At 38.9% G+C, this 26,025-nt stretch overlaps 1 protein-coding gene across 4 annotated transcripts in view; it reads left to right on the forward strand.

Annotated features, from left to right (window-relative positions):
* Window positions 1-26,025, forward strand: part of OTUD7A (OTU deubiquitinase 7A) — a 273,562-nt gene that overhangs the window by 240,435 nt on the left and 7,102 nt on the right. For all 4 annotated transcript variants that reach the window (XM_073303652.1, XM_073303653.1, XM_073303654.1 and 1 more), the window contains 2 exons: window positions 4,429-4,556; window positions 8,800-8,949. In XM_073303652.1, the coding sequence (XP_073159753.1) occupies window positions 4,429-4,556; window positions 8,800-8,949 (278 nt within the window). The remainder of the gene's footprint in view (window positions 1-4,428; window positions 4,557-8,799; window positions 8,950-26,025) is intronic.

Genomic DNA, 26,025 nt, shown 5'->3' on the forward strand with positions numbered 1-26,025 from the left:
CTGCTAGTCAACAGTTTAGGACAGGAAGTGAAGAAAAATGCCATAGGATGAAGTTGATGAGGGAATTTTAGGTAGAAAGAATGTATCCAAATTATTAATTGATCAGGAAATCAGTGTTTACCCCCTGAGTCTTCTGAGGTGTCCCTGGGATCTTTGATTACCACCGATAATCAGCACATCTTTGTTGTCTCATCCAAAAGAAAACACATCCAGCAGCCTAAGGTCTCTGAGTCCACTCCTAACCGCATGCTGGATCATTGGTTCAGTACTAACACAAAGCAAGGATTGCTACTTCCTGAGTACCAGCACCACTTCCTGCTGCATCCTGGTTTTTCCCTAGAGTTCCCTTATCCAAGTAGTAGGAGTAATAGCAGCAGCAGTATTACATAGCGCACACACCACATCTGTCCCTTATGGAAGGTGGTTATAGAGTGGAGTTATAATTTTTGAGAGAAAGGGCAGCCTTTACAGTCATAGGATTTGTGCATGGGGTTGGTATATAGATGAAGGAGACCCTCAAAATATAGAAGTGGAAGGAAAAGTCTTTGGACCTCTACTGATCTGACAATTGAAATTGCCAGTTCATTTTTTTTTCCTCAAAAAATTTAACATTTGCAAAAACTTTCATTAAAAATGTGTTTTTGATTTTTTCCCCAATCTCTGCCAACTAGCACTGTTGCAGTGCCAGGTAGCAGTGTTGCTACCTTCCCTGTCTGAGGTCCTTGTGCACCTTCGTCCCAGCTGTGGCTGCATTTCTCTGTGGCTGTGTGGATGTTCTTGTAAAGCATGTTGAGTTCCATCAGGAAGAAAGTGCACTATCCTCTCGAAATATATGAACTAGATGATATAATTCACAGTACAAAGAGGATAATTCTGCTTCCCCTCCTATACATTAATGTGTGTTCAAGTTGCCATATCACTGAAAGAAAAGAAATAATCTGCCAATTAAGCGAACGTGTATTACTTAAAAAATTGAAAATATGCATTTGAAAAAATAGAACTAATTTCTGCTAATTAGTTTGATATATTTCTCTCTTTCTTTTGTATTGTGCCATAAATTATTCCTCTAAATTCGCCAAAAAAATTAAAATATGCAGCCACTATATATATATCCTCACCTTGGAGATTTGTTTTTTGCTTCAGTTTTCTCAAAAAGTCCGTAATAAGGAAAGAAACCTCTTCAGTGAGACATGTTAAGAATAGAGAAACAGTGAACCATTGCTTCTGGCTACCCATTTGTCTGTATCTTTTGGATGGTCGCTTACGGTCACAGATTTCTATAAAATGTTCTTTTAAAGAAGGGCACTCAAGGTTCAGTTCACTTCCACTCTTTGTATTGCATTCTGAAAACTTTCAAAGCCGCTGTCTCAGCAGCACTTTCTATAGACAGTTGATTTATTTCACAAGGTACAGACTCCTAGTCAGTGTTTTTTGTTTGTTTTGTTTTTTTAACTTTTTCAGTGTTTTACAAAGGCAAGAGGATATAGCATTGCTTAGGAAAAATCCATTTTCTCCCAGTAAGGCTCTATAAACGACATTTATTTAACTGAATATTGATCACAGCATAAGTCTCATAGGCTTATCATTCCTGAGGCACAGGAGAATTGGAGGATGAAGTGCAGAAATTGTCTCAGTAAAAGACATGGACGGTACAATATAAGAGTGATGTACTGGAATTGCCCATGCACTTCCTATACTTCTAGATAAGATTTTTCAGCTAATTCCTCTCATGTAGTTTAAATATTACTCTAGAGAATTACACAACATATAGAAATTTTGCATGCTAAACAGAAAAGGGCCAGATAATTCAGTTATTTGTATGTCAGCTAGGAATCTGGACCATGGCTCTTATGTCAGAGAAAAATCTCTCCTTAACTCACACCATTCCCTGTTTTCAAAAAATGACACTATTCCTCAGCTATCTGTAACTGTACCAAAGCATTTGTGCAAGACGTAGCATTTGGGGCTATTACTATAGAACACTGAAAGTGGTACTTTTCTTCCTTGTATGTGAGACAGAGACCCGTGAGAGTGAACTCAGAAAACCTTTATTGATCCTGAACATGGGATCAGTTTTCACCATGATAAAAAGATTAACAATGGAATGCCATATCCTGTATAATAGGGCACGCATTCTTTTATATATTTCTTGGTGAGATGGAAAAGTGAACAGTGATGCAGTAATATTTATAGGCAAAAACATTATTTAGGTAAGTCAAGAATAGAGAAAACTGAATAATAATTTTAATTTCTCAGACACATTACTGGGTTCTAACTTAGATGTAACCAACCAGGAAAAAGAGCTGGTTATCACAGTGGATAGCTCAGTGCAAAGTTTTTATCAATGTGAAGCAGTGGGTAAAAATGCCAACAAAAATTCAGTGTATATATAAAGAAGATTGAAAACAGTACTGAAAATGTTATTATATAAATTATGCTTATGATAGTAATTATTATTATACTAATATTGTTCTACTATTCATATTATATTTACAGGTTACACTGGATTAAATAATTATTATGTTAATATTTTTATATGGCTTTTATATACATCAGTGGTACAGCGTTCGCTCACCCAATTAACTGTGTTCAGTTCTAGTATCCTATCTCAGATAAGATCAAGCATTAACAAAAGGGGTTAAGAGACCAGAGGGGTTAAGAGATGGGTGACAGAATTATTAGAGGGATGGAAAAACCTGGAACAAATATTGAAAAAGATTAGGGTGAAATCCTGGATCCGCTGAAGTAAATGCAATTCCCCACCAACTCCCCCCATTGACTTCAGCAGGGCCAGGATTTCACCTTAGAAATGTTTTTCGTTTGGAGTGAAAATGAGTAAATGGGGCCAGAAAGGGGCTTTGAAATAATGTTATAAATAAGTAAATCCCATTGTACATAGATTTGTGATTCCACATCCTTCAAGAAGTGCACCAAAAAGTTCTATTTGTGCATAACAATAAGAAGGGCACGTGCATCACTGTTCACTTTTCTATCTCACCAAGAAATATATTAAACAATGTTTGCCCTGTTACACAGGATAGGGCATTCCACTGTTAATTTGGGAGAATGTCGAGGTGGAGAACACTTCCATCTCTCTGGTCACTTGATTACAGACCTAAAAGTGGCAATTCTTCAACAAAAAAACTTCAAAAACAGACTCCAAAGAGAGACTGCTGAATTGGAATTAATTTGCAAACTGGATACAATTAACTTAGGCTTGAATAAAGACTGGGAGTGGATGGGTCATTACACAAACTAAAACTATTTCCCCATGTTTATTCCCCTCCCCCTGCTGTTCCTCAGGCGTTCTTGTCAACTGCTGGAAATGGCCCACCTTGATTATCACTACAAAAGGTCCCCCCCCCCAACTCTCCTGCTGGTAATAGCTCACCTTACCTGATCACTCTCTTTACAGTGTATATGGTAACACCCATTGTTTCATGTTCTCTGTGTATATTAATCTCCCCACTGTATTTTCCACTGAATGCATCCGATGAAGTGAGCTGTAGCTCACGAAAGCTTATGATCAAATAAATTGGTTAGTCTCTAAGGTGCCACAAGTCCTCCTTTTCTTTTTTGCGGATACAGTCTAACACGGCTGCTACTCTGAAACCTGAACTATATATAGTACTCTGAGCTGATCTAGCTCCTGTCAAAGTCAATGGAAAGACTCCATTTGACTTCAGTAGGAGCTAGATGAGACTCATTACGAGATCACCATAAATGAAAGTCGGATGTTCAGTAGTAGTTTATGCTGTAGTCCTGTACAGCATTTTGAGTTTCATGATCTCTTGTCTTATATGTGAGTTGCTTACAGTGCTTCTTTTTTCGTATGCCTCCAGAAACAAACAACAAAGCTAGTCAGTAAATGGACAAGAAAATTAATTTGAAGGAGATTCCTCATCTCTTCCCGACCCACACCCTAGTTTTTTTTTCTTTTTGTGCATATTTTGATACTGATGAAAAGACCTAGAGGCACAGGTTTAGAGACTGAAGTCCTTTCTCCACAAGGCAGGTATGACATTGGTAATAGAAGTGCCAGCTTCCTATGCTGCCGTACCAATGTGCCTCAACCTTTACCTGGGAGGTGTGGGGGAATACTTGACTCTCCACCCTTGGCTTCCCTATAGAGAGTGCCAAAGGGGATGGTAATTTTAGTGATAGGGACAACCATCCACTAGGAGCTTGGTTGAGAATCGCATAAAACTGGTGGCTACTAAAATGTATCAGATGGTAAAGATTTCAATCACTACTAATCTAACCTGAATTTGAAACGAAGACTGAAAGAGAAAAGGTTCCATGTGTCATTGTTAGTTCTTGTAAGACCCTTATTTCCCTCTTTCTCTTTGTCTATTGTAATAACCTTGAGGGGAAAAAATTCTTCATTTGTAAGTTGATCAGCTGAGATCATTGTGCTATGTTTTCCAGAGTTGATAATTCAGAAGATCCAGTGTATGAGAGTTTAGAAGAGTTCCACGTTTTTGTCTTAGCACATATATTGAGAAGACCAATTGTTGTTGTAGCAGACACAATGTTAAGAGACTCAGGGGGAGAAGGTAAGTCTTTCATTAGCACTTTATGCACTAGCTAAAATAAATAAATGTAGTAGCCAAGGAATTTAAGAGCACAACACATTTGTCCATTATAACAGTCTTTATAATAATGTCCCTAAACGAGGGGTACCAGTGCAGAGCATTTCAGGGATTTTAGGTCTGTGGAGCCCATTATCTTTCATGTGACTTGATTCATGTATCTAAAACCATATACAGCACTGTGAACATTTGCCCCATTTTAAAAACAATATTGAAATTCAGGGACTCTGTAACAAACTTATAGGGCAATCAAGCTCTGTTAGCAAAGTTCTAATTCTGCTGTATTCTTTTCTCCTTCTACACTCTGCAATCATCATTTCTCTAGCAGTGTTTATGCTTCTTTTTAATTTTTCCTTCATATACATTTCCTTTTAAAATTTGAGCCCTTGTTTAATATAAAAGTCACTGAATTTAAAAACACAGTCTGTAGTTGTATGGTTTATCTAATGGGCTTTGGATCAAGTCCTGGGTCTTAATACATTTTTAAGGATAGATCAACTTATTTTATTTTCCTATTGACATATTAAAAGAGGGTAGGCAAATATTGCAATACATGTGGACTGTACCATGTGAATTAGGACACCAATAACAAACCACTAAATAATGAATTGTGCAATGTATCATCAAATCAAATAGTTTGCAAACAATTTGTGCACTAAAATGTGTTCTCAGAAAGTGGTTTGAACCATTTCAAGTAATGAACACATTTATAAAGTTCAATTTGTTTGGACACAAAAAAAGTGAAGTTTATCCAATAAACTATTCACTATGAATAATTTGCCCAGTTCCCATTATAGTCCTATTTTTTTCCTCAATGTTTTTGCATATGTTATCCTATGATGGGTCTTTGTATGTAATAACACTTATTATTAATGTTGTCCCAAAATTCCCACTATAAGTCCCTGTTTACAGTTGCTTATAACTTTGCCAAACTATAACCACTTAAGCTAAAATTTTCCATGCTGAGTGTCTGCCTTAGGCTGAATTCTTTTGGAAAATTTCAGCTAAATTTGTTTGGCTGTTTCTGAGAACAAAGCTGGGTGGACCTGTATTGTTTGCCCAGGTTAAAAAAAATTCTAGTGATCTCTTCTTTGAGAAGCTCCAACACTCTTATGCTTTGGAGCAGGGATTTGAAATTTGGCAGGGCTTGGCCTTAGTGTCAGAGAAGTGCCTTTTGCCATCCCCATCTAAATCCACCCAAATTTGGCCAAGTTCTAAGCTCACACATGCCCAGGCAACCTTAATTCTGGTATTTCCTAACTTGCAACCTTAATGGTGTTCTCTTAACGTAGTTTTCAGTTCACCAGCAGAGCTGGAACCTTTAAATCCATGCCACAAACCTCTGCCACTTGAGGTAATAGCATAGGTGATAGCAGTAGCAGGCTGTCATTCTCTATGTGGACCAACACTGGAGAGAGGGAGGGGGGATGAAGCACACACTTTGCCATGAGCAAGCATGAACTGCAATCTTTTGTAAAGACTTATACACTTGGATAAAACTATATATATTCTTCCCTAGCCTCATTCTTGGAAATTCCTGAACCATTTTGGCTAAAATTTATCAAACATCTTAGCCTGACAGTCACCCAGCATGTGAAATTTCAGCTTAAATGAGTATAGTTTGTCAAACTTATAGGCAACCAAAAACAAGCTCTTATCATGGGAAGTGTTGGTTTAATCTTACGACTATGCAGTGCTAGCATGCCTGCCTATAATGTCTAGTGAATAATGCACAGTTAAATAGATCATCACATAAAAAATTATTTTTTCCTGGTGCAGATTTTTCCATACGTTTTCCAACATTTTTATGTTACTAATGTAAACAAGTGTTGAAATATGAGTTTAACTGGGGCAGGCTTGAAAACTAAGAGTGTTTAACACATAGATAGTACTTTCCTCTTCAGAGTGCCTTGCAAACATTAATTCATCTTTGCTGCCTCCTACCCAGCTGTGAAGTAGGTAAGTGTTATTAATTATCCTCATTTTACAGATGGGCAAACTGCGGCAGAGTTTAAGTGATTTTTCTGAAGTCACAGAGGGAGTCATTCTCAGAGCTGGATTTAGAATTCAGGAATTCCTAGCTGCTAATCTGTTACTCAGACCAGTAGACCATGTTTACTTTTCCATGAAGAAATTATTAGTGGTTTTGTGGAGGCAAACAAAGGTGTTCTAGTCACTGCTTAATGGACTATTGTTTTGAATGCTATAGTTATATGAAACTTATGACTTGCCTCATGTATAGTATAAGAGCCTCTGTAAAATAATTAGGCTCCTGTATAATAATGCATTAATTGGTACTGTGACGTTCCCCTCTAGTATTATCTAGACCGGTGATCTGCTAGATCACTCCAATCCTTGACTCTGGGAGCCAGCCTTACCCTGCTCTGCTCTGAGAACCCCCACTCCTGGGCTGTTCACACACAGCCTGTAGCATGTAATCTGCTCCTTGGACTGTGCAACCAAATGACACTAGCCAATATCTCCAGTCCCAGACACAACCCTAGGAACCTACGTCTTGCAGTGTCCAGTTATGCCCGCTTGACGCTGCAAGCTAATATGAGTTTGTCAATTTAACAAAGAAATTGATATGTACCAGGCTTGTTATCCCAAGGGGAGTCTCTGACACACTTCAAACCAAATGCACTGCTTCAGGTAAAATAAGCAAACAGATTTCTTAACTATAAAGATAGATTTTAAGTGAATATAAGTCAAAACATAACAAGTCAGATTTGGTCAAATGAAATAAAAGCAAAACACATTCTGAGCTGATCTTAACACTTGCAATGCCCTTACAAACTTAGATGCTTCTCACCACAGGCTGGCTGGTTGCTTTTCAGCCACGTTCTCCCCTTTGATCAGCACTTCAGTCGCTTGGTGTGGTGTCTGTAGATGTAGGTGGAAGAGAGAGGGAGGGCATGGCAAATGTCTCTCCCTTTTATCATGTCCTTTCTTCCCTCTTGGCTTTGCCCCCTCCCCTTCAGAGTCAGGTGAGCGTTACCTTATCGCAATCCCAAACTGACCAAAGAAAGGGGGGTGACTCCTTCCAGAGTCTAACAGATTCTTTTGTTGTTGCCTAGGCCAGCATCCTTTGTTCCTGTGAAGCTGGGCTGGGTTTGTCCCATACCTGTCCTGATGAGGTGTGAACTGCCTTTTCGTTCTTGGAGAGTTTTTGCCTGGGCTTGCTTTGAGCCATGTGGATACATTTTCAGCCCCATAACTATATACGTGAAATTATAACATTACTATAATATTACTGTAGCAATTACTATAACATCACAAAAACAATCCTGCACAGTGCATTATAAGCCTTGTGAAGACATCCAACATGACAAACTTTGCATTGGATAACACACAATCATTTTATAAAGATGAACATGGAGGTCTAGGAGTGTTCTCCTGAGGTACAGAGTATCACAGGTACATTTAAATTTTCAGGCACCTATTCTCTAAAACCTCTGCCACTTTAACAAAAATAACTAAAAAATGTAATATATGATGATAATAAGTTGGCCAAATCAATGCGTGAACAGGGCTTAGAAAAAATCCTTCACCAATATACAATAGTTGAATGAAATATCAAAGAACATAAAGGAAAAAGGAACACAAACACTTGAACTCTCCCCTTGCAGAGACAGTACTCATAACAAATTGTAAATGAGCACTACATATGCAACAGTAATCAAAGAAATTTGTTTGGCAAAGAAAACTAGTGGCCAAGAAAATAATCAGACTACATTGCCAAAAAAAATTTGATACTGCATGTTTGGTGCCAATAATGAGAAACTTTTCCTTGTAACTAAAAATAGTCCGTGGAAAATTCAATTCTGCTCATATGTATCAGACATGAAGTTCCTGTTATTAGTTACATCTTTTAGTTATGGTTACATCTATTAGTTACAGTTACATCTTCACTAATAAACCATTGCAATTAGGAGAGAATTTGGGACAGGAACCAAATTGTTTCATAATTATTTCTAAATTCATAATTCCTTTAAAATTTTACCATGAGACTTGAACTATTCTTTAGACTATTTTCAACAGCAAAGAATTAGGTTTTCCCCTCACTTAACACTACCTGCTGAAAGCTCTGATAATGCTGAGTAGTGACTGGTATAAATTATATAAATAATGTCTGGGTCCATTTTCTCGCTGCATCCCATTTTTTATGACTTGTTTACTTCAAGAAATCTTGCATCTGTCTTTGCAGCATTTGCACCTATCCCATTTGGAGGAATTTACTTGCCACTGGAAGTTCCACCTAACCGATGTCACTGCTCACCTCTTGTCCTGGCTTACGATCAAGCGCATTTCTCTGCTCTTGTATCCATGGAACAAAAAGATCAACAGAGAGAACAAGGTATGCTGAGGAATTTCCTGTCTAGTCAATATTTTGTGGTGGAGTGAAATGCAAAGTGCTCATTGCTGTTTTTATCTCTCTAAAAGGAAACGGCACCCATTGGATTTTACTGTAACATACTGGGTAGGCTCATTTTAATTATCTAAGAACAAGACTGGAGCCAAGAGCTCCTGAGTTCTAACCTTTGCTCTAATGCTGATTCTCCCTCTTTGACATTGTGCTTAACCCCTTTGTGTCAGCTTACATATATGGAAATGAGATACTACTACTCACCTGTTTTACACTGGGGATCCTGAAGGCATTCACTAATTAGGGTTAGTAAAGTGTTCTGAAGATGAAAAGTGAGTCACGCAGCTGCTGTTGAAAGCTTACATACAGTATGTCTACACTGCGATTAGGAGGTATGATTGCAGCTCACAGAGGAGCTCAGAGCCAATTTAGTTTTGATCTAGCTAGATCAAAGCTAGCTCAAGTACCAATAGCAGTGTATTCAGGGCAGAATGGGTGGTGGCACAGACTAGTCTCCTTAGTACAGCCCTCCCAGGACCTTGGGTAGAAGCTAGACCATGCTAGCCATAGCTACACTGCTTTTGTTACTGGAGCTAGCTTTGGTCTTGTTGTATGCTACAGTCACACCACCTGATTGTGGTGTAGACGTACCCATATGGAAAAGTATCTTTTGAGTTGTGTATTAAACATATTTTTCTTTTTAAAAAATCAGTTAAAACCTTTATTTCTGATCCACTTGCTGACATCTGTTCTTCTGCAAAAAAAAAAAAAAGTGATGATAGCTGTATAAAGACTATTTTACCATAGGTTTGTATATCAGGCTTCAGTCTATTGAAATATTGGGCTAAGAATGGGAAGAATCTTAGGGCCAGATTCAATCCTACATCAAGAGTTGAGGAGCTGGTCATAGCTCCCTGATCCTGTATGCCAATCTGCACCAGTCTCAACGATGCTTAGGGAATCTGCTCAGCTGTTCTAATAAGTCTCTGATGTAGGGTCCTTAATGGACGATATGCTAGTGGGGGATAGGCCTAGTTCCACCACGTCAATCTTTTCCACAGCACAAACCCTACTCTTGGGGTGATGGGATAGCTAGTGCAGACCTAGATGTGGCACATCTATGCCAGCTGGGACCTCACTTGTGCCAGGGTAATTCTTTGCTGACTTTTTATAGCCATTTTCCAGCCCCATTTTAGCACTTCAGAGATGTAAAGAGGCCAGATCTCAGTAGAGAATCCACCCATAATTGTACAAACGGTTTGTTATCCTCCCGCTCCATATGTGTTTCCCATTACAGTGAGAGGTAGGAAGATGGTAAACCCTTTCAACAGTAAGACTCTTAGGTTTCTTTAATTAGAACATCCTAACACATTGCAGGCTCAACCAGCCTAACCCTGATGCCCTACTGGGCCCATGTTATTCCAAAGCTTATAACTTCATGCAGGGTGGTGCACAATGAATCCACCCAGGCTCGCGAGTGCTCAGGCCTCCTCACAAGTCCATTCCCCCTCGATACTGATGGAAAGGTAATGCTTAAGTCAGAGGAAAGACCATTAGTCCATCCTGATCTCTGCAGGGTCAGGAAAGCCTCTCCCCACAGACCCCAATTATAATGTCCCCATTGAGGGGAATCTAACCCCAGCTGCAAGGACAACTCACCAAAATGTGTGATCCTGTGAAACAAACCATCAGTTAAGTGAATCACAAAACTCACGCTTACTCAGCAAGTGCAGACATTTCTGCTGATGGAGACTGATACCGCACGCAATCAGGAAGGCAAAGGAGATGGAAGGGAGGGTGGGATTTGCATAATGGTGAGGGGTGGAGCAGAAAGACCCCTGCTTGCTCCCTGTTCTGCCTTTTATGGATGGCAATCCACCGGCCAATCCCACAGACTTCAGCAGGCCCCTAACCAGGAAGGGCTGAAATGGTGCAGCCTGCACTTTGGTGTTGCCCACCCTCCCAGTCCAATGCCAGCTGTCATAGCCTCTCGCTGACTGTTTGAGTTACGCTTTTGGAGGGTACCACGTAGTCTGAGGAAAACGTACAGCACATCAACAGCAACGTTCTGATTGTTAAACCAGGGTGGAAATCAGTTTATGATCTGTGACACGGCTCACGTATGTACGCAGATGTTGCAGATATCCATGTGCCAAAAATACATGTCATCAATCAACTTTATATACCCCTATGCCGGGGTGGGAGGGGGAGCAGCAGCTTTCATTTCGCTAGTTTACGTGAAATTATTCATTTTGCCTTTGAACACCGTGTTCCACATTTTCATACATGTGCAAGCTGTATGCGTGTGCGACAACTATTACCATGCTTCTGCATGTAGTTACAGCCGCTGTGGGTGCACGGAACATTTATGCAGATAACTGTTAATTGGCTTGCGTAATCACTACGAATGCACACATAATCACAAAAATCCATTTGTATGGGCAGTTATAACCACTTGGACACGTATGTACCTTGAGAATTTCTAATTGAATATTTGCGAGGGAATGGTTGAGGGAGTTATAATACACTATCATGAATAGGAAAAAGTGTGATTAAACATTAAAAAAATCTAATTTGCCCCAAACAACATGCACCAGATAGAGGCAATATTTTATACTAAAGCAAAAAACTTTCATATGAAATCAGCTCTTATGAAAATATCAAGTTGCTCTTCTACAGATGGTAATTATTTCTAGACATTGAAAGTTTAGTCAGTTAGCCACTAACAGCAATTCTTCTCCATCTTCAAGTGACATGTACAAAGATATCCTCCTGACGTAGTACTACAGCACTCACTTCATCTGTTCCCTGACAATATAGGGTAAGTTCCATTTAGTTGTGCAAGATTCAGTTTTCCTCAAAGAACAGGAGGACTTGTGGCACCTTAGAGACTAACCAATTTATCTGAGCATAAGCTTTCGTGAGCTACAGCTCACTTCATCGGATGCATTCAGTGGAAAATCCAGTGGGGAGATTTATATACATAGAGAACATGAAACAATGGGTGTTACCATACACATTGTAACGAGAGTGATCACTTAAAGTGTATGTATCCCCACTGTATTTTCCACTGAATGCATCCGATGAAGTGAGCTGTAGCTCACGAAAGCTTATGCTCAAATAAATTGGTTAGTCTCTAAGGTGCCACAAGTCCTCAGTCTGTATTTGCAAAAAGAAAAGGAGGACTTGTGGCACCTTAGAGACTAACCAATTTATTTGAGCATAAGCTTTCATGAGCTACAGCTCACTTCATCGGATGCATTCAGTGGAAAATACAGTGGGGATACATACACTTTAAGTGATCACTCTCGTTACAATGTGTATGGTAACACCCATTGTTTCATGTTCTCTATGTATATAAATCTCCCCACTGGATTTTCCACTGAATGCATCCGATGAAGTGAGCTGTAGCTCATGAAAGCTTATGCTCAAATAAATTGGTTAGTCTCTAAGGTGCCACAAGTACTCCTTTTCTTTTTGCAAATACAGACTAACACGGCTGCTACTCTGAAACCTTTTCCTCAAAGGTGATTGTTACGCTGTCTGTAGTGGCTCATGACTGTAATGCCTACCTCAGGGCAGACTGTCAAAAACAGGACAATTTGTTCTATAATTAGATTTCACCAAGCCAGTAACATATGTGAATTCCTGGATCACTTTAACAGTCTTGCCATGGAGTTACAGACAGTTTCCTTAGACTCTCCAGTCTATCTTGCCACCAAGGCAAACTGGACTTAATGATAAATGGTCACTTACACCAAAAATCACACACTACTCAGGTTGCTTCCAGTTCAAAAAGACCAGTCATTTACCCTAAATCTGTTGGTACCCTAGATCTTACCCCAAAGACAACTCCTCTAGGCAATCCTGTAATAAACTATCTAAAGGTTTATTAATTAGGAAAAAGAAATGAGTTATTTACAGGTTAAAGCAAGCAAACATATACACACAGATGAGTTACCCTCTAAATCCTAAGAGTAACAGAGTTGTAGTGATCTGTCAATTCAGAGTGTCTTTTAGGGCAGACCCCAGAGGTAATCCCCAAGATCTTTGGCTTCTCTGGGTCTGTGAGAGTTCAAACAGCAAAGAGATGAAAAATCTTCATATCAACTGCTTTTATTTCCCTCTTCCAGCATTCAAAGCGATGGGAGGAGGCCTTCTGCATGTACTTCTCCATGGGGCAATTAACAAAGCTTTTGTCTTTTAATGGCCCACTTAAATTTTGATAGTCCTCCTGGATGGGCAGGGGGAACAATTCCAGTGCATGGGTTCACAAGTTCAGAGCAAACATTTTGCAAAGTTATAAAGCAAAACATATATATTTTCTTATAGCAAGGAAAACAGACACTACAGGTGAAATTAATGCATGCAGCAACTTACAAGCATTTTATAGAGTCTGAACACTGAATACATTATTATAAGACAAATACCTATTTTGAGCAAAACTAACATATAGGTGAACTGGTATGGTCTCCAGCTATGAGTTGACAGTTCTTAGCTAATGTCCACAGCTTGGACAAGAGCTGTCATCTGGTTAATGGTGCAAATGCAGTTTTCCTCAAAGTTGATAATGGATACCTGCTTTTGTTATAATGAAAAGGGACTCTGTTTTTGTAAATGACACATGGATTACAGCTTGACAGATCAGTACAATACAATTTTACAAATATCTCTTTGTACATATAGAATTTTCACGTGCAAAAGTCTTCATCTATGTGAAGAGGGTGAAATTCACCCCCGTGCAGAAGGTCAGCATAATGCCAATGTACCACTTAGTCTTAGTTAAGCCCTCAGATATGTAATAAAAATGGGGATTCTTTTGTTTATGAAATAATATAATTTTTTTCCCTCCAATGGGAACCATCAAACACATTTTAAAATCTTTTGCACAATGTACAGAAATTATTTTGAGTTAATGCACGGAAGGGGTTTTCTTTTTTAAAAATGTTGATCTAAAATATTAAATCCTGGAAGCTAAGGCATCCAAAGATAGAGGCCACTTTTGAAAATTTGGGCATATATTCCTCAACCTTTTTACTGGCCCCAGAAACATTTGCTGCTGGCTGACGACAGAATGGACAGTACAGGTGCTGGCAAAGTCACTCGAAATAAATAATGTGACAAAAGAAGTTATCACATTAAAAGTCTAAGACAACTTAGACTGGGAGCTCTTTGGGGGAGAGAGACTGTTTTTTTTTGTTCTGTGTTTAACACCTTACACAGTGGGGTCCAGTCCATGACTGGGGATCTTAGGCATTATGGGTAATACAAATAATAAATAATAATAATAATTACAACGTTTTTGGGAACATCATGACAATTAAAATTGTTTCCATTAGTGTATACTTGCTCTATTACAAATTGCTACAAATGTGTATTAAAGGACCAGTTCTGCCTAATACTTGCTACTGGGCATAGCACTAGCTATTATGAGTGGTCCCACTAAAGCCAAGTCACAGTATTCAGCATTATGCCCAGTGGGAAGTGTTTCCAGAATCTGCTCCTTCTACTGTGGAAGAAACAATATGATATTTTATTGCATTAATTTAAAAATAGTATGTTGTATAATTAACATTATATCATATAGAAACACAAGGGGCAGAGTTAAGGTTGTGTGTGAAATGTTCATTTTGTCATTTTCTGACTTTTGAATGCTTAAACAGGCCCCCTCACTGTACACTTATTTTTAGAGGTGCTTGGATGAAATATAAAATAGAACAGTTGTCTTTTCTACTATGGGCCAGATCGTGGCCATATACTCCAGGTTCTTTGGGACATTCCGTCAGCACAAAGCAGCTGGTCTTGTTCGCTTGAGGAGTCTTCCTGTGCAGAAGTCTCCAGTAGTGTAACAGCTCCTACAACAATTTCCACAGTGGTCACAGTGTTGCGGGCAATGGTCGATCAAACAGGGTATGGCAAGAGTTTCCCTATGCTCTAGTAATCCCTGGCTACTGTAATGATCCCCTACTGCTCTAGCTTATGCGAGGTACCAGACCAGCCTAGTAGCCACACTAGCCATACTATCAGGGGAACATAAATGTGGCTTAGTGGTAGCTATCTTTGCTTCCCACCTCTTTGGTTCTGCACTTAGTAAAGCTCTGCTCTTCCACAGACGCTAGCCCTTAGTCGTTAGTTGAGTCAGAATTCCAGTTAGTTTATTTTAGTAGATGTGAGTTCAGACCAGGTTATCATCCTACTCTATGTACCTGGATAAACACTATTTCATTCAGATTCCTGACAGACTTGGCGCCAGGTTGTAACTGGGCTATTGTGCAATTTGAAAGACACCTATACCTGCAAGGCAACTGTCCAGGAAAAGTTTCATTGTATGAAGTTCAACTAAATACAATCCATTACTCTAGAGGCTGACTGTTTCATTAGAACCACCTCCCCATCTTATGTTCTTTATCAGTGGGGGAAGAAGTATTTCTCACTAGACAGGTCAAAGATCAGAGAAACAAACACTGATCTGCTGCTGGCGGAACAAATAGTAGTTTATAAATAGCAGTTCAATTGTAAATAATTAACCTAGGATGGGAAATATTATTTGTTCAGTGAAGAATCTACCCAGAGTAACAACCACAAAAATCTGTTTATAATGGTGATAGCTTTTGTTCTCAAGTGGCCCAAATACCGTCTGCCTGGGGAATGGGCTGTGTCATTCACCCCTTAAGATGGTTCACTTGGAGACCTCGCAGAGCAGATGGAGGATTTCAAGGGTCTGATGACTGACTTTTGAGGTAGCTGGTGGATGTGATTGTTACTACAGAGGGCTCTCTTCCCCATCTCTTTTGGTCTTCACAGAATAATATTTTGTGTTAGGATGAGACACAATAATAACAGAAGATAATATACAATAATAATATAAAAGCCACAAATGTGAAGCCAAACACTGGGGGCATTTTTGTGTGTTTGTTTTTTATTTGAATGTGAAAGCCCAGTGCTTTTGTAGCACAAGGGTGATAGATTCCCATCTGAAGTTGATTCCCTCCCCTCATCAGACTGATTTCAAGTTATTTGAAGATACTTTTCTTGGGGGAGTCAGGAGGAGACAACTAAAAATGGGTCTCTTGATTTCTAGACCATTACTGTGAAATAAGCAACTGTCACATTGAAATTCTTTTAATCATGGGGATTTAGCTGATTATTCCTAAAAGCCTTTATTCATGAATTTGTCAGTTCAAAGGCACAGTAACTCTTTTTATAAAGACTGATTTCCTGTAAATGGATAAATGTAATGGCTCTACTCCCAACATAGCTCAAAGCATCCTTTGATTTAAATGTTACAAGGAGACACTATGGAGTAAATAGCTCCTGTGATTGTGTGTAGCTTACACCCCACAAATTCTCAGATCGGTTTAGAAAGATTAGTATTAATTACTTGACAGGGTCTGTGAACTGTTGGGAAAATCAGAAAAGTGGACTGTTGAGCTTATTTTAATTGACTTGCGGTTGTTTTTCACATTAGTATGCTAGCTATAATTGTGTTTGTTTTTCAAAGCTTTCCAATTGTATTTATTTACTAGTGATCCCTCAACAAAAGCGAGACCAAAAAAACCCCACCAAACCTCCAAAATTGTGTTTAGGCCTGGCCTTGGCAAAGGCATATATGCTGTAAGTGCAAAAGTGTCAAATATATAAAGGTTTTAATGCAGTTCTCTTAACCAAAGCAAATTTCAGTCATAATCCTCTTAAAAATATTACAGATTAAACTGTCAAGATGTAGTCACTGCTGCTTTGCTAGAAAAACATCGCCTTTCTGAAATGTCTCTTCTACATAATTTAGTTCTGCTGCACTGATTCAATACAGCTTTGTTGCCACTCTCTGTTTTGGCTAATTCTCAAGGATGAGCGCTCCAGTAGACAGCTGCATCTCACTGATTAGTGTAATCACCTCTCTGGCGGCTCCACTGAATATGTACAAAATGTAGGGGGAAAGAAACTATCATTGCCTTTCCCCGATTTCATTCCTTCCCTTCTTCCTGTCCCTTTGCTTCCAAGCCTCCCGCCCAATCCACACTCACATTCACTCACTCTTCTTTCACTTGCTCTGAAAGAGATGGATGTCAAGATTCTGACAGAGTTTGGAAAATTATCCTTGACATTTACAGTTTAAAAAAAAAAGCAGCACTAAAAAATGAAGAATTATAGAAGAAGCACAATAAATGTTGTCTGCTTTGGTTGATGTTAATTTCAAAATGGTTAGTTAAGTGACAAGAAGTGAAGGGGAAGCATGTCTCTGAGTTGATTAGAGTATAGATGAAAGCCTCATAGCTCCAGGAGATTAAGTGGCGGATATTCAGGTGCTCGTAAGCATATTATTTTTAAACATATTTTATAAAAGTAAAAGGATCAAAGTTTTAGTATCTTCCATGAGATTTTGGCATTAAAGCTTGAATGTTTCATTTGTGGATAACAAGTGTCCCAATAATAAATTAGTTGCAAAACCAACAATCCTGTAGGATGTGATTTGTGGCAAGCAGACAATGTGGATTTACAGATACTCATGTGGGAGTGTTGCCTAGTAAGTACAGTAGGCAATTTGAAGCAGAACTCCTGGTTCCGTTATCACCTCACTCATCTTGTGACTTTGGTCAAGTCATGTAACTATTTTGTATCTGTTTGCCAGTCTACAGAATGAGTACAATAATGCTTACTTCCCTAGTGTTGCAAGGTCGAATTAATATTTAGGAAGAGCTTTGAGATCCTTGGACGACAGGATCCAGTCCAACCTCCCAACATGCAAATTATTTTCACTAGAATTATTATACCTCAGCAAACAAATACATTTAGGCTGAGATTTTTCAATGATGCATAGGGAATTTTGGAGTTCAATTCACATTAATGCATCCAAATTATTTAGGCAGTTTTGAAAATCTCAGTCTAGGTTTTTTAATGCTTTCAGATATACATTATTTCAAAAAAAGGAGTAAGTTTAAAATTACTATTAAAATGATGCATTTTTACACTGGACTTGGTGGCTTTCAAAGACCAACACTCTTCTTACAGAAAATTTCTATAGACAGAGAGCTCTTACCTATATTTTTTAAAGGATTCCTTTCCCCTTCAGACGCATCATGTTGGAAAGCTGATTTAAGTGTGTATAACCATTGCTACAAAATGTATCTTGTCCAGCGGAATTCCTGCAGACTGCTGCTCCATCACCATCATTAGTGAAAAGATGCATAATTCTGGATTTCTTGTGCATAAAATCAAAGTTGTAGCTCTAGCCTGCTGTGAATAAATTATATCCAATTAAGCTTCTAGTTCTGCTTTCAAATCAAAATCACAGCTAATCAAAAACATACCAAGCTAGGCGGAAATCAGCTGAACTCAGATTTGTATTTGTTCCTATTGTGTTGGAGGGAATTTACAAAGGAAACAGGGAGAGTTATAAGGTCAGCTTGGTGCTCTACAAGTGCTTTGTGCTACCAGGCAGGAGAAATGAGTTTGAATCCCAGAATTGTTTCTCATTCATTGACAAAGCTGCAGAGGTGTTTTAAACTCCCAAAAGAGGGCATATACCCCTATTACACAACAACAAAATCTGCTGGCTTTTCAAGTCTCTAAAACCTTTCTGCCTGGAAGATAAGCATGCTACAAAAATGCACAAGGTTGCAGCTAGAGAGGAGGAGGTTTATAAAAAGGAGGGTGAGGAGGAAAGAAACTTTTATAACACACCTTCAGACATCTTCATCCAAGACTTGAACACCCAGTCAGGTCCTCCTGTGTTTGGATGAGGTTGTACCAAAGGGGACAGTGTCATACGGCGGCTTTGTGCAGTATTGAAGAAGCACTTAGTATTAGAGCGCAGTGCTAAAAACAGAATACAAAAATGAAAAAACTGAATCTAAATGTCAAGCGTATGATGGGAAAATCCATTCAGTAAAACCATTCAGCCTTAAGTGGCACCTATCTTTGATTTCCTTTTTCTCCTACATTGAGCACCTGTTCTCCAATGGCTTATGTTTCAGGGATTTTTCAGGTAGGTGCTTGGCAACCAGTTTGGCCTTTGCAGGGAATTGCATTATGCATAGTGGACATGGTAGCTGTCTCACAGCTCACCAACAATAACAACCAGTAGCCAGCCAACCCTGTGAGAATTATTTTCACAAAGGAGCCATTTCCTAAACAGTACTAAGGTACCGTTCGAAAAGCCTTTCTGAAATGAAATGATACAATGAGATCATCTAACCAGAATAGAGATGCAAGTTTTGAATATATCTTTGTTACCATTTTATTACAGAGGTTTGTAGGAGGTCTGGTGTGTGTTAACCAGTTACTGACTTCAATAGATATTCATATAAATTACAAGTTATGGTGCAGCTTTTGGATTTAATACATACCTCCATCTACGTTTTTTTCTCTATAGTTTTTTAATTCTTGCTTTGATGATTTTATCTGATACATGATGAGGAGCAGAAAGACAGTTCCTGAGATAAAGGGACTCTCACCCATTCAGGGCTTTGAAGGTGAGCTTGAGCACTTTGAAATGGACCCACTGGCAGCCAGTGAACTATGCAAGATACTGGTATGAGACGTTCATACAGTCAGCTCTGCTTAGAACAAGGGCTGCTGTATGCTGCACTATCTAGCTGCAGCTTCTGGGCCCCTAAGATTATTTTAAGGTGGAAAGAGTTATATTCATATGAGGATAATAAATATGTGGATTGTGGTTCGTAGATCTACTTCCTAGAGGAATTAACACAATAGCTGAACAAGCCAAAGGTGAGAGACATCCCGGTCTGAGTTACTCCGTGGGTGTCTAGAAACACTGAATTGTGAAGCATGATTTTGCATTTGTGTGCCACTTTGATGAGGAGCAGGTCACCTTTTCAGTTAGTTCCTCAAAATGCAGCACCCTTCCCAACTCACATAACTTCTGCCTTTACCCCGCAGCTCTTCGCTCTCTCTCCCCCACCCCCTTATTCAAACACTGGATCACTGGGGAAATTACAGAGTCCACATTTATTAAGGTGGGGCATAGAGCTAAGTGTCATCTACATACTGATGGCAACATCAGAGCCTGTAGAATCTTTCCTGATGGCTTTAGGAAGATTGTGAATATGAGAGACAATGGGATCAGTTCCTGTCAGATTCACCATGTGAGGGTCTTTGAGGGAAGAGGTTTCAGAGTGGTAGCCATGTTAGTCTGTATCAGCAAAAACAACGAGGAGTCTTTGTGGCACCTTAGAGACTAACACATTTATTTGGGCATTAGCTTTCACGGGCTAGAACCCACTTCTTCAGATACATGGAGTGGAAAATACAGGAGCAGGGTATAAATACATGAAAATATGTGAATTGCCTTACCAAGTGTGAGGTTGGTCTAACGAGACAATTCAATTGACAGCAGGATACCAAGGGAGGAAAAATAACTTTTGAAGTGGTAATGAGAGTGGCCCATTTCAGACAGTTGACAAGAAGGTGTGAGTAACAGTAGGGGGAAATTAGTATTGGGAAAATTCAGTTTAGGTTTTATAATGACCCAAACACTCTCAGTCTTTATTCAGGCCTAATCTGATGGTATCCAGTTTTCAAATTAATTCCAGTTCTGCAGTTTCACGTTGGAGTCTGTTTTTGAAGTTTTTGTTGTGGAAGAATTGCCACTTTTAGGTCTGTTATTGAGTGACCAGGGAGATTGAAGTGTTCTCCTACTGGTTTTTGAATGTTATGATTCCTGATGTCAGAGGAAAGAGGGAATAATTTCATCTGAAAGGAGAGAGCAGAGTCAGCTCAAACTCTGTCTCCACCAGTCAGGTCTTGTAGATGGGTGAGCAGCACCTCGCAGTCCATGGTGTCAAAGGCTGTCAAATGGTCCAATAGAGCTCACATTGACATTTGGCCTGTACGTAGCTCTGCTTAGGTCAAAGTCACATCCAGCCCTTTTCTGCAAGATGAAAGGTGCTAAGATGCAAAACCTTTGATGGACAGGAAGGGGAAGGGTAACATGGGAAAAGAGAACCTCAGCTCTCCAAGCAGGACATGAAGGGTCCTGCTAAGAAAAAGATAAGAATCTGGCTTAAAATCCACTGCCTAAAAACCAGAAATTCTAAGCCAAGGTGAATCTTGGACAGCATGCTTCGTGCAGAGACCTACCACTATGAGATATTACAGGTGAATAGTACAAAGAGACGACATTCTTTGACATAAAAATATGTCAGTATACTCTTTGGTTACCAGTATAAGCTGTTTCTGTTTTCCCACTATTCTGAAGACGTATTTGAAGTTTTCTTAATAAATATTAGTTTTTATTTCATCTTTGGTGTTCAGTACAAACTGAAGTCCCTCTTGCCAAGTACTCTGGAGAATTGTCATGTGTCACATGTCAAAGATATTTACTATTACCCTTTTTCTTCTTTCTGAAGCAAACTTCCTTAGGGATGAAGCTCTGTAAAGGGGATCAGTGGGTAGTTGTAATTTTGAAAGGAAATTGATCCTTCCCAATAAGTTGGTCCAATAAAAGATATTACCTCATCCACCTGGTCTCTCTTTCTCCATTCATGTAATACTGCATTGTCACAAGAGCCTCTCTGTTGAGGAAAGTTAGATTCTCAGTGATTCCCTGTTTTTAGCAACTATGTATAAATAGTCATATTGAGTGTGCAGTGCAGGGATGTTGTAAGACTTAATTACATGTTTGTAAAGTGCTTTGAAATCCTTTGATGAAAGACGCTACATAACTGCAAAGGAACATTATTACTATTATTTATTACTTATAGGCACAGTAGTCTAATTCTTGTAGTTTTTAGGGTTCATGTGAAAATGACGCCAGTCCTCTCCCAGTTAGGATCTACAGTGTATAATTTAGGATATTTGGCTTTTTCCTGAAAACAATCCAGTAGGATAATAAGGATCTTTCATTGAAGGAAATGCTAAGAATGAGTCGAAATTTTTACTTCTAAATTTGCACTAGGTAACGTGTGCATCACAAAGTTAATTTGGGAAAAAAGATTTAAATTAATCTTTATAATGTTACTTTTATGCAGATGTATTTTTTTCTTGAGTTTATCCTCATAATCCTAGTTGTATTACTATTAAGCATGTTATATATTGTAGCTAATCAGAAAAAAGTTCATTGGTTAAACTGGAGACCATCTTTTTAATAAAGAAAGCTTGTGCTTGTTCAAAAGCTATGTTCTTGTACACTTGTCCCATCGGCCTCCCATGGGGGGTAATTGTTCTAGAGAGTGAGTGAGTTATCGTATGATTAGAGGCCATCTGTTAGGAAGCACAAAAAATAGAGAAGCAGATTGAGACTGTCCACAAACCAGAAGCACAGTGTGGCCTGGTTCTTGATACTCTTGTCAGTTCCTGCAAAGTAGACCATTGGTTGGAGAGCAAACTCAGTCAGTTTAGGAAGCATGCTTGTGTCGCATTCTGATCTCTGCATTTCTGAATGGGATCTCCAAAGGCTTGTAGCATAATTGTTACATGGCAGGATGGGTGTGTAGTTTTATGCATTTGACTGTTTGAATGTTGCTTGGTCAATGCCATGGTACAGTTATAATGCCTTATACATGTGGTTAACCATAATTTTGTTTACTGTAGTGCCCAGTGGTGGCTGGGGGAGCCCCCAAAATTGCAGTTTAAAAAGGGGATGGGAGGAAGACCCTAGCATGTACTTGTCACAGCTCACCTGAGTAAATTCTACAAACAGGTTTACTCTCCTCCCAAGCCCTTCACCGCCATGACATCCACACACTCAGAAGGGTGGTGAATGCTACTGTTCAAATAAACTCCATTCTCTGTGCGCTAATTATAGTACTCAGTAAATTAAACCCTTTAATGCCACCTGGTGACATATTGCTATTATTACAAGCTATTATATGTTCCTGTTGTTTATTGTACATTGCCAAAATATTTTATTTTTAATAATTAGGCAACACATTTCCCTCGGTGGTAGATAATATAATCTTGAATGATCAAAATATTGGTATTAAAGATAATATAAAATACTCTTTTTATTGATAAGTAATCTCCTTAGGGCTGTTTCATGTAATTGTATTTGCGTGCAAAAGGTATGGGATAACTGAAAGCTGTTGAAGATTCCCTATAGGCATCAATGTAATTTTAAATATTGGGTCTGCTTTTGTATTATTTCCCTCTGAAAAACTTCTTAGGGATTTACTCTTTCTTATGACCTAGACTGCTTCACTTAAATTGAATCATGCAAGCAAAGACAGTGACAGGCTAATTACAGGGGCAGTTGAATCAAAGTAGTATTTAGAGTGACCTGGTTTTGTACTGCCTACTAGTGCAAGTCCACATATGGTTCAGCCAAGCAGTGTTTGGCATAAAACTGAGGTGGTGGGAATGCTACACCATTCAGGCTCCAGCCTGAATGCTGATAAGTGGTACAGCAGCCTCAGGTCGAATGTAGTATATGCAGCTGCCAATGATCTGCAGATATTATTACGACAGCCAGGAATTAGACGGACAGAGAGATCCTCCACTCATACCCATTTTTTCCTTCCCACCTGGGCCTGGCAGCTGGGGCAGGGAGTGAGTGATAGCCACAGTGATGCACCATATCATCACAGGCACTCCCTATCTGAGGTAATCTTCTGAGCGCCAGATCTGGCAGGCCGTATTATCCCTAAATATGCAGTGTAGCTAATAAATACCAAAGGAAAACATAAAACCCGTTCATAGTCCTATTGAGAATAGAGGGGATTTGTGCCCATCAACGTCTGTTAAGAATTGGCCTTTTTTTATATTTTAAATAAAATACAATCTAATTATAGGCAGTAATGAAGATTTCTTCTCCATATACGAATAGCATTGATCATATAATTTGAGAGTTTTGGAGGAAAGATAGCTTTGATTTTGTTTTACGTGGACTACGCCGTCTCACCAGATCAAATCTGGAGCTTTGACTTATAAGTAAAACTCCCATTAGCATTTATAGGTGAAACCCCAGCGACGTCAATCATTTTGCCCTGATATACCCCATATCTAAATTTGTTCAACTCATGTACATATTGCAAAATGTGTCAGTTCCTGAGGAGATAAAGGTGGGTTACATTGCTCTCAGGTCCCCAGGAGGAGCCCTGTTTGTCTGGAGAGGATTTTAAAACATACCTGTCACCAGTGGTTTCCCTGAAACACGTTTGACATGTCCTTGAGTTATCACTTTGATCAACACATTGTGGTAGTTCCATTAACTGTAAAATGGGTCCTATAGGGTGAAATATACCAGCTGGCTAGAACCTGCCAATAGTTTTGTCTCCTCACAAGCTGCTTAATCCAGGTTTTTCGTCTTTATTCATATATTCAGAAAAAAAAAAGAACATTTGCCAACTGGGGCAGAGACTGTTTCATGAGGCTTACCTAAGAGCTCCCACACTACAATGAAGTGCTTTGTCAACCAGCCAGCAGTGAAATGACTCCTCATAATCAGATTGAAATAATAATTGTGAGTTGTATGACAACAGTCCTTTGACTATAATACATTTATCATAAAGGTTCACTGGAGAGCACCTATTTGGGCATGTTATTTTGCCAATCGCTTTAGAAATACTTTAAAAAGTACACTTGGAGGACATTGAATGCTGTCATTCATCAATAGCTGCAATGACTTTTGACCTGTGCAATCTGCAGCAGGGCTTGTTAACAGAGTTATAGCAAGGTTTCAGCTAGGACTGTTCAAAAAGAAAATCCTTGACCATACTGGAGCAGCAAACAATCACAGATTATTCAGGTAGGCAATTGCAGGGTACTTGGACCTACCATGTTCACTTCAGAAATTAGTTGAAGTGTCTTACTTGCAGTCCTTGAACTTTACAATTGCTTCTGTCATACCGGAAGGGGGATCTCACCTACAGGAAACCAAAGTTATTGAATAGAATGTACCTTATGAAACAGACAGCACAGTGAAATTTTAAAGATTCAAGACTTCAGCTATTAAATTGTGCATGAAGAGCGTAATATTCCCTCATCCTAACCTCAAACTACCCACAAGAATCAGTTTATGGTGTATATCCACATCACAGAGCTGTAAAAAAATTCACGTGAAAGGAGCTTCAGAAGCTGTGCTCCTTATTTATGGAGAAGCTCCATATTTATGGAGATGGTACAATATTATAACCCTTAATGTATCTGTTTTACTGATTAAAATATCATTAGAGGGCCTCTGTCAGGACAGTTTAGGCCAAATTTATTATTTGTACAAATATCAATAAAAATGTTATATATAAAAACAGTTCATTTTAATGGATTTCTCTGAAATCTGTGTATGAAAACTGTTCATTGTAACCTGTCATTTTCTCTTACAATGAAATCCCAACATTCTAAATGTTTTGTTTCTCAAGGTGCATTTACTTTCCGGGGAGGAACTAAGTCCAAAGAATCAAATACATGACAATAGTAAAATGCTTTTGGTTTCAAGCCATGTCGTGACGTCCCAACTCACAAATCACAATCTGTGCTCTGCAAAAGCATGCACCACCAAGACTGGGCATGTGTTTATCCTTGGCTTAGTTGGGCTCTTTTCTTGCTTGCTTTCTGTAATGTGCTGATTTAATATATTTGTGAGGAGTATAATAAATCCTAAGTCCATAACGGTTGCTTAATTAACTTAATTTGCATAGGTTTAAGAAGTTCTGACTGTATTTTACTTTTTGGACTGTAAATGACACTCAAAACACACGGGACTTGATTTTGTTTTCACTCCATCACTGATGTTCCACTGATATAATGTCATTGAATTCAGTGGAGGTACTCCTGATTTACATTTAGTGTACATGAGATTGAGATCAGGCCCAGTAATCACTTCTACTTGGCACTGATGCCCTTTGGGGTGCCCCATAGGGCAATGACTTGGTGGCTCTAATGCAGAACTCTCCAATTAATTTTGAATTGCAGCATCATATATTATACTTGTCATCCAAATGCACATTCTTCAAAGAGCTAAAGTCTCTAACAATACTTGCTTCCATACCTGAACCTAATAGCAATATATGCAGCTAAAACTGGCTAATTGTCCACAGTTCTATATTTCATACAAGAGCAACCTGGACAAAAACTTGTACTACAGTATAAAGAATTGTACTCTATTGCCAGTAG

This window comes from Lepidochelys kempii, chromosome 10, assembly GCF_965140265.1.
Source record: "Lepidochelys kempii isolate rLepKem1 chromosome 10, rLepKem1.hap2, whole genome shotgun sequence".
NCBI classification, from domain to species: domain Eukaryota; kingdom Metazoa; phylum Chordata; order Testudines; family Cheloniidae; genus Lepidochelys; species Lepidochelys kempii.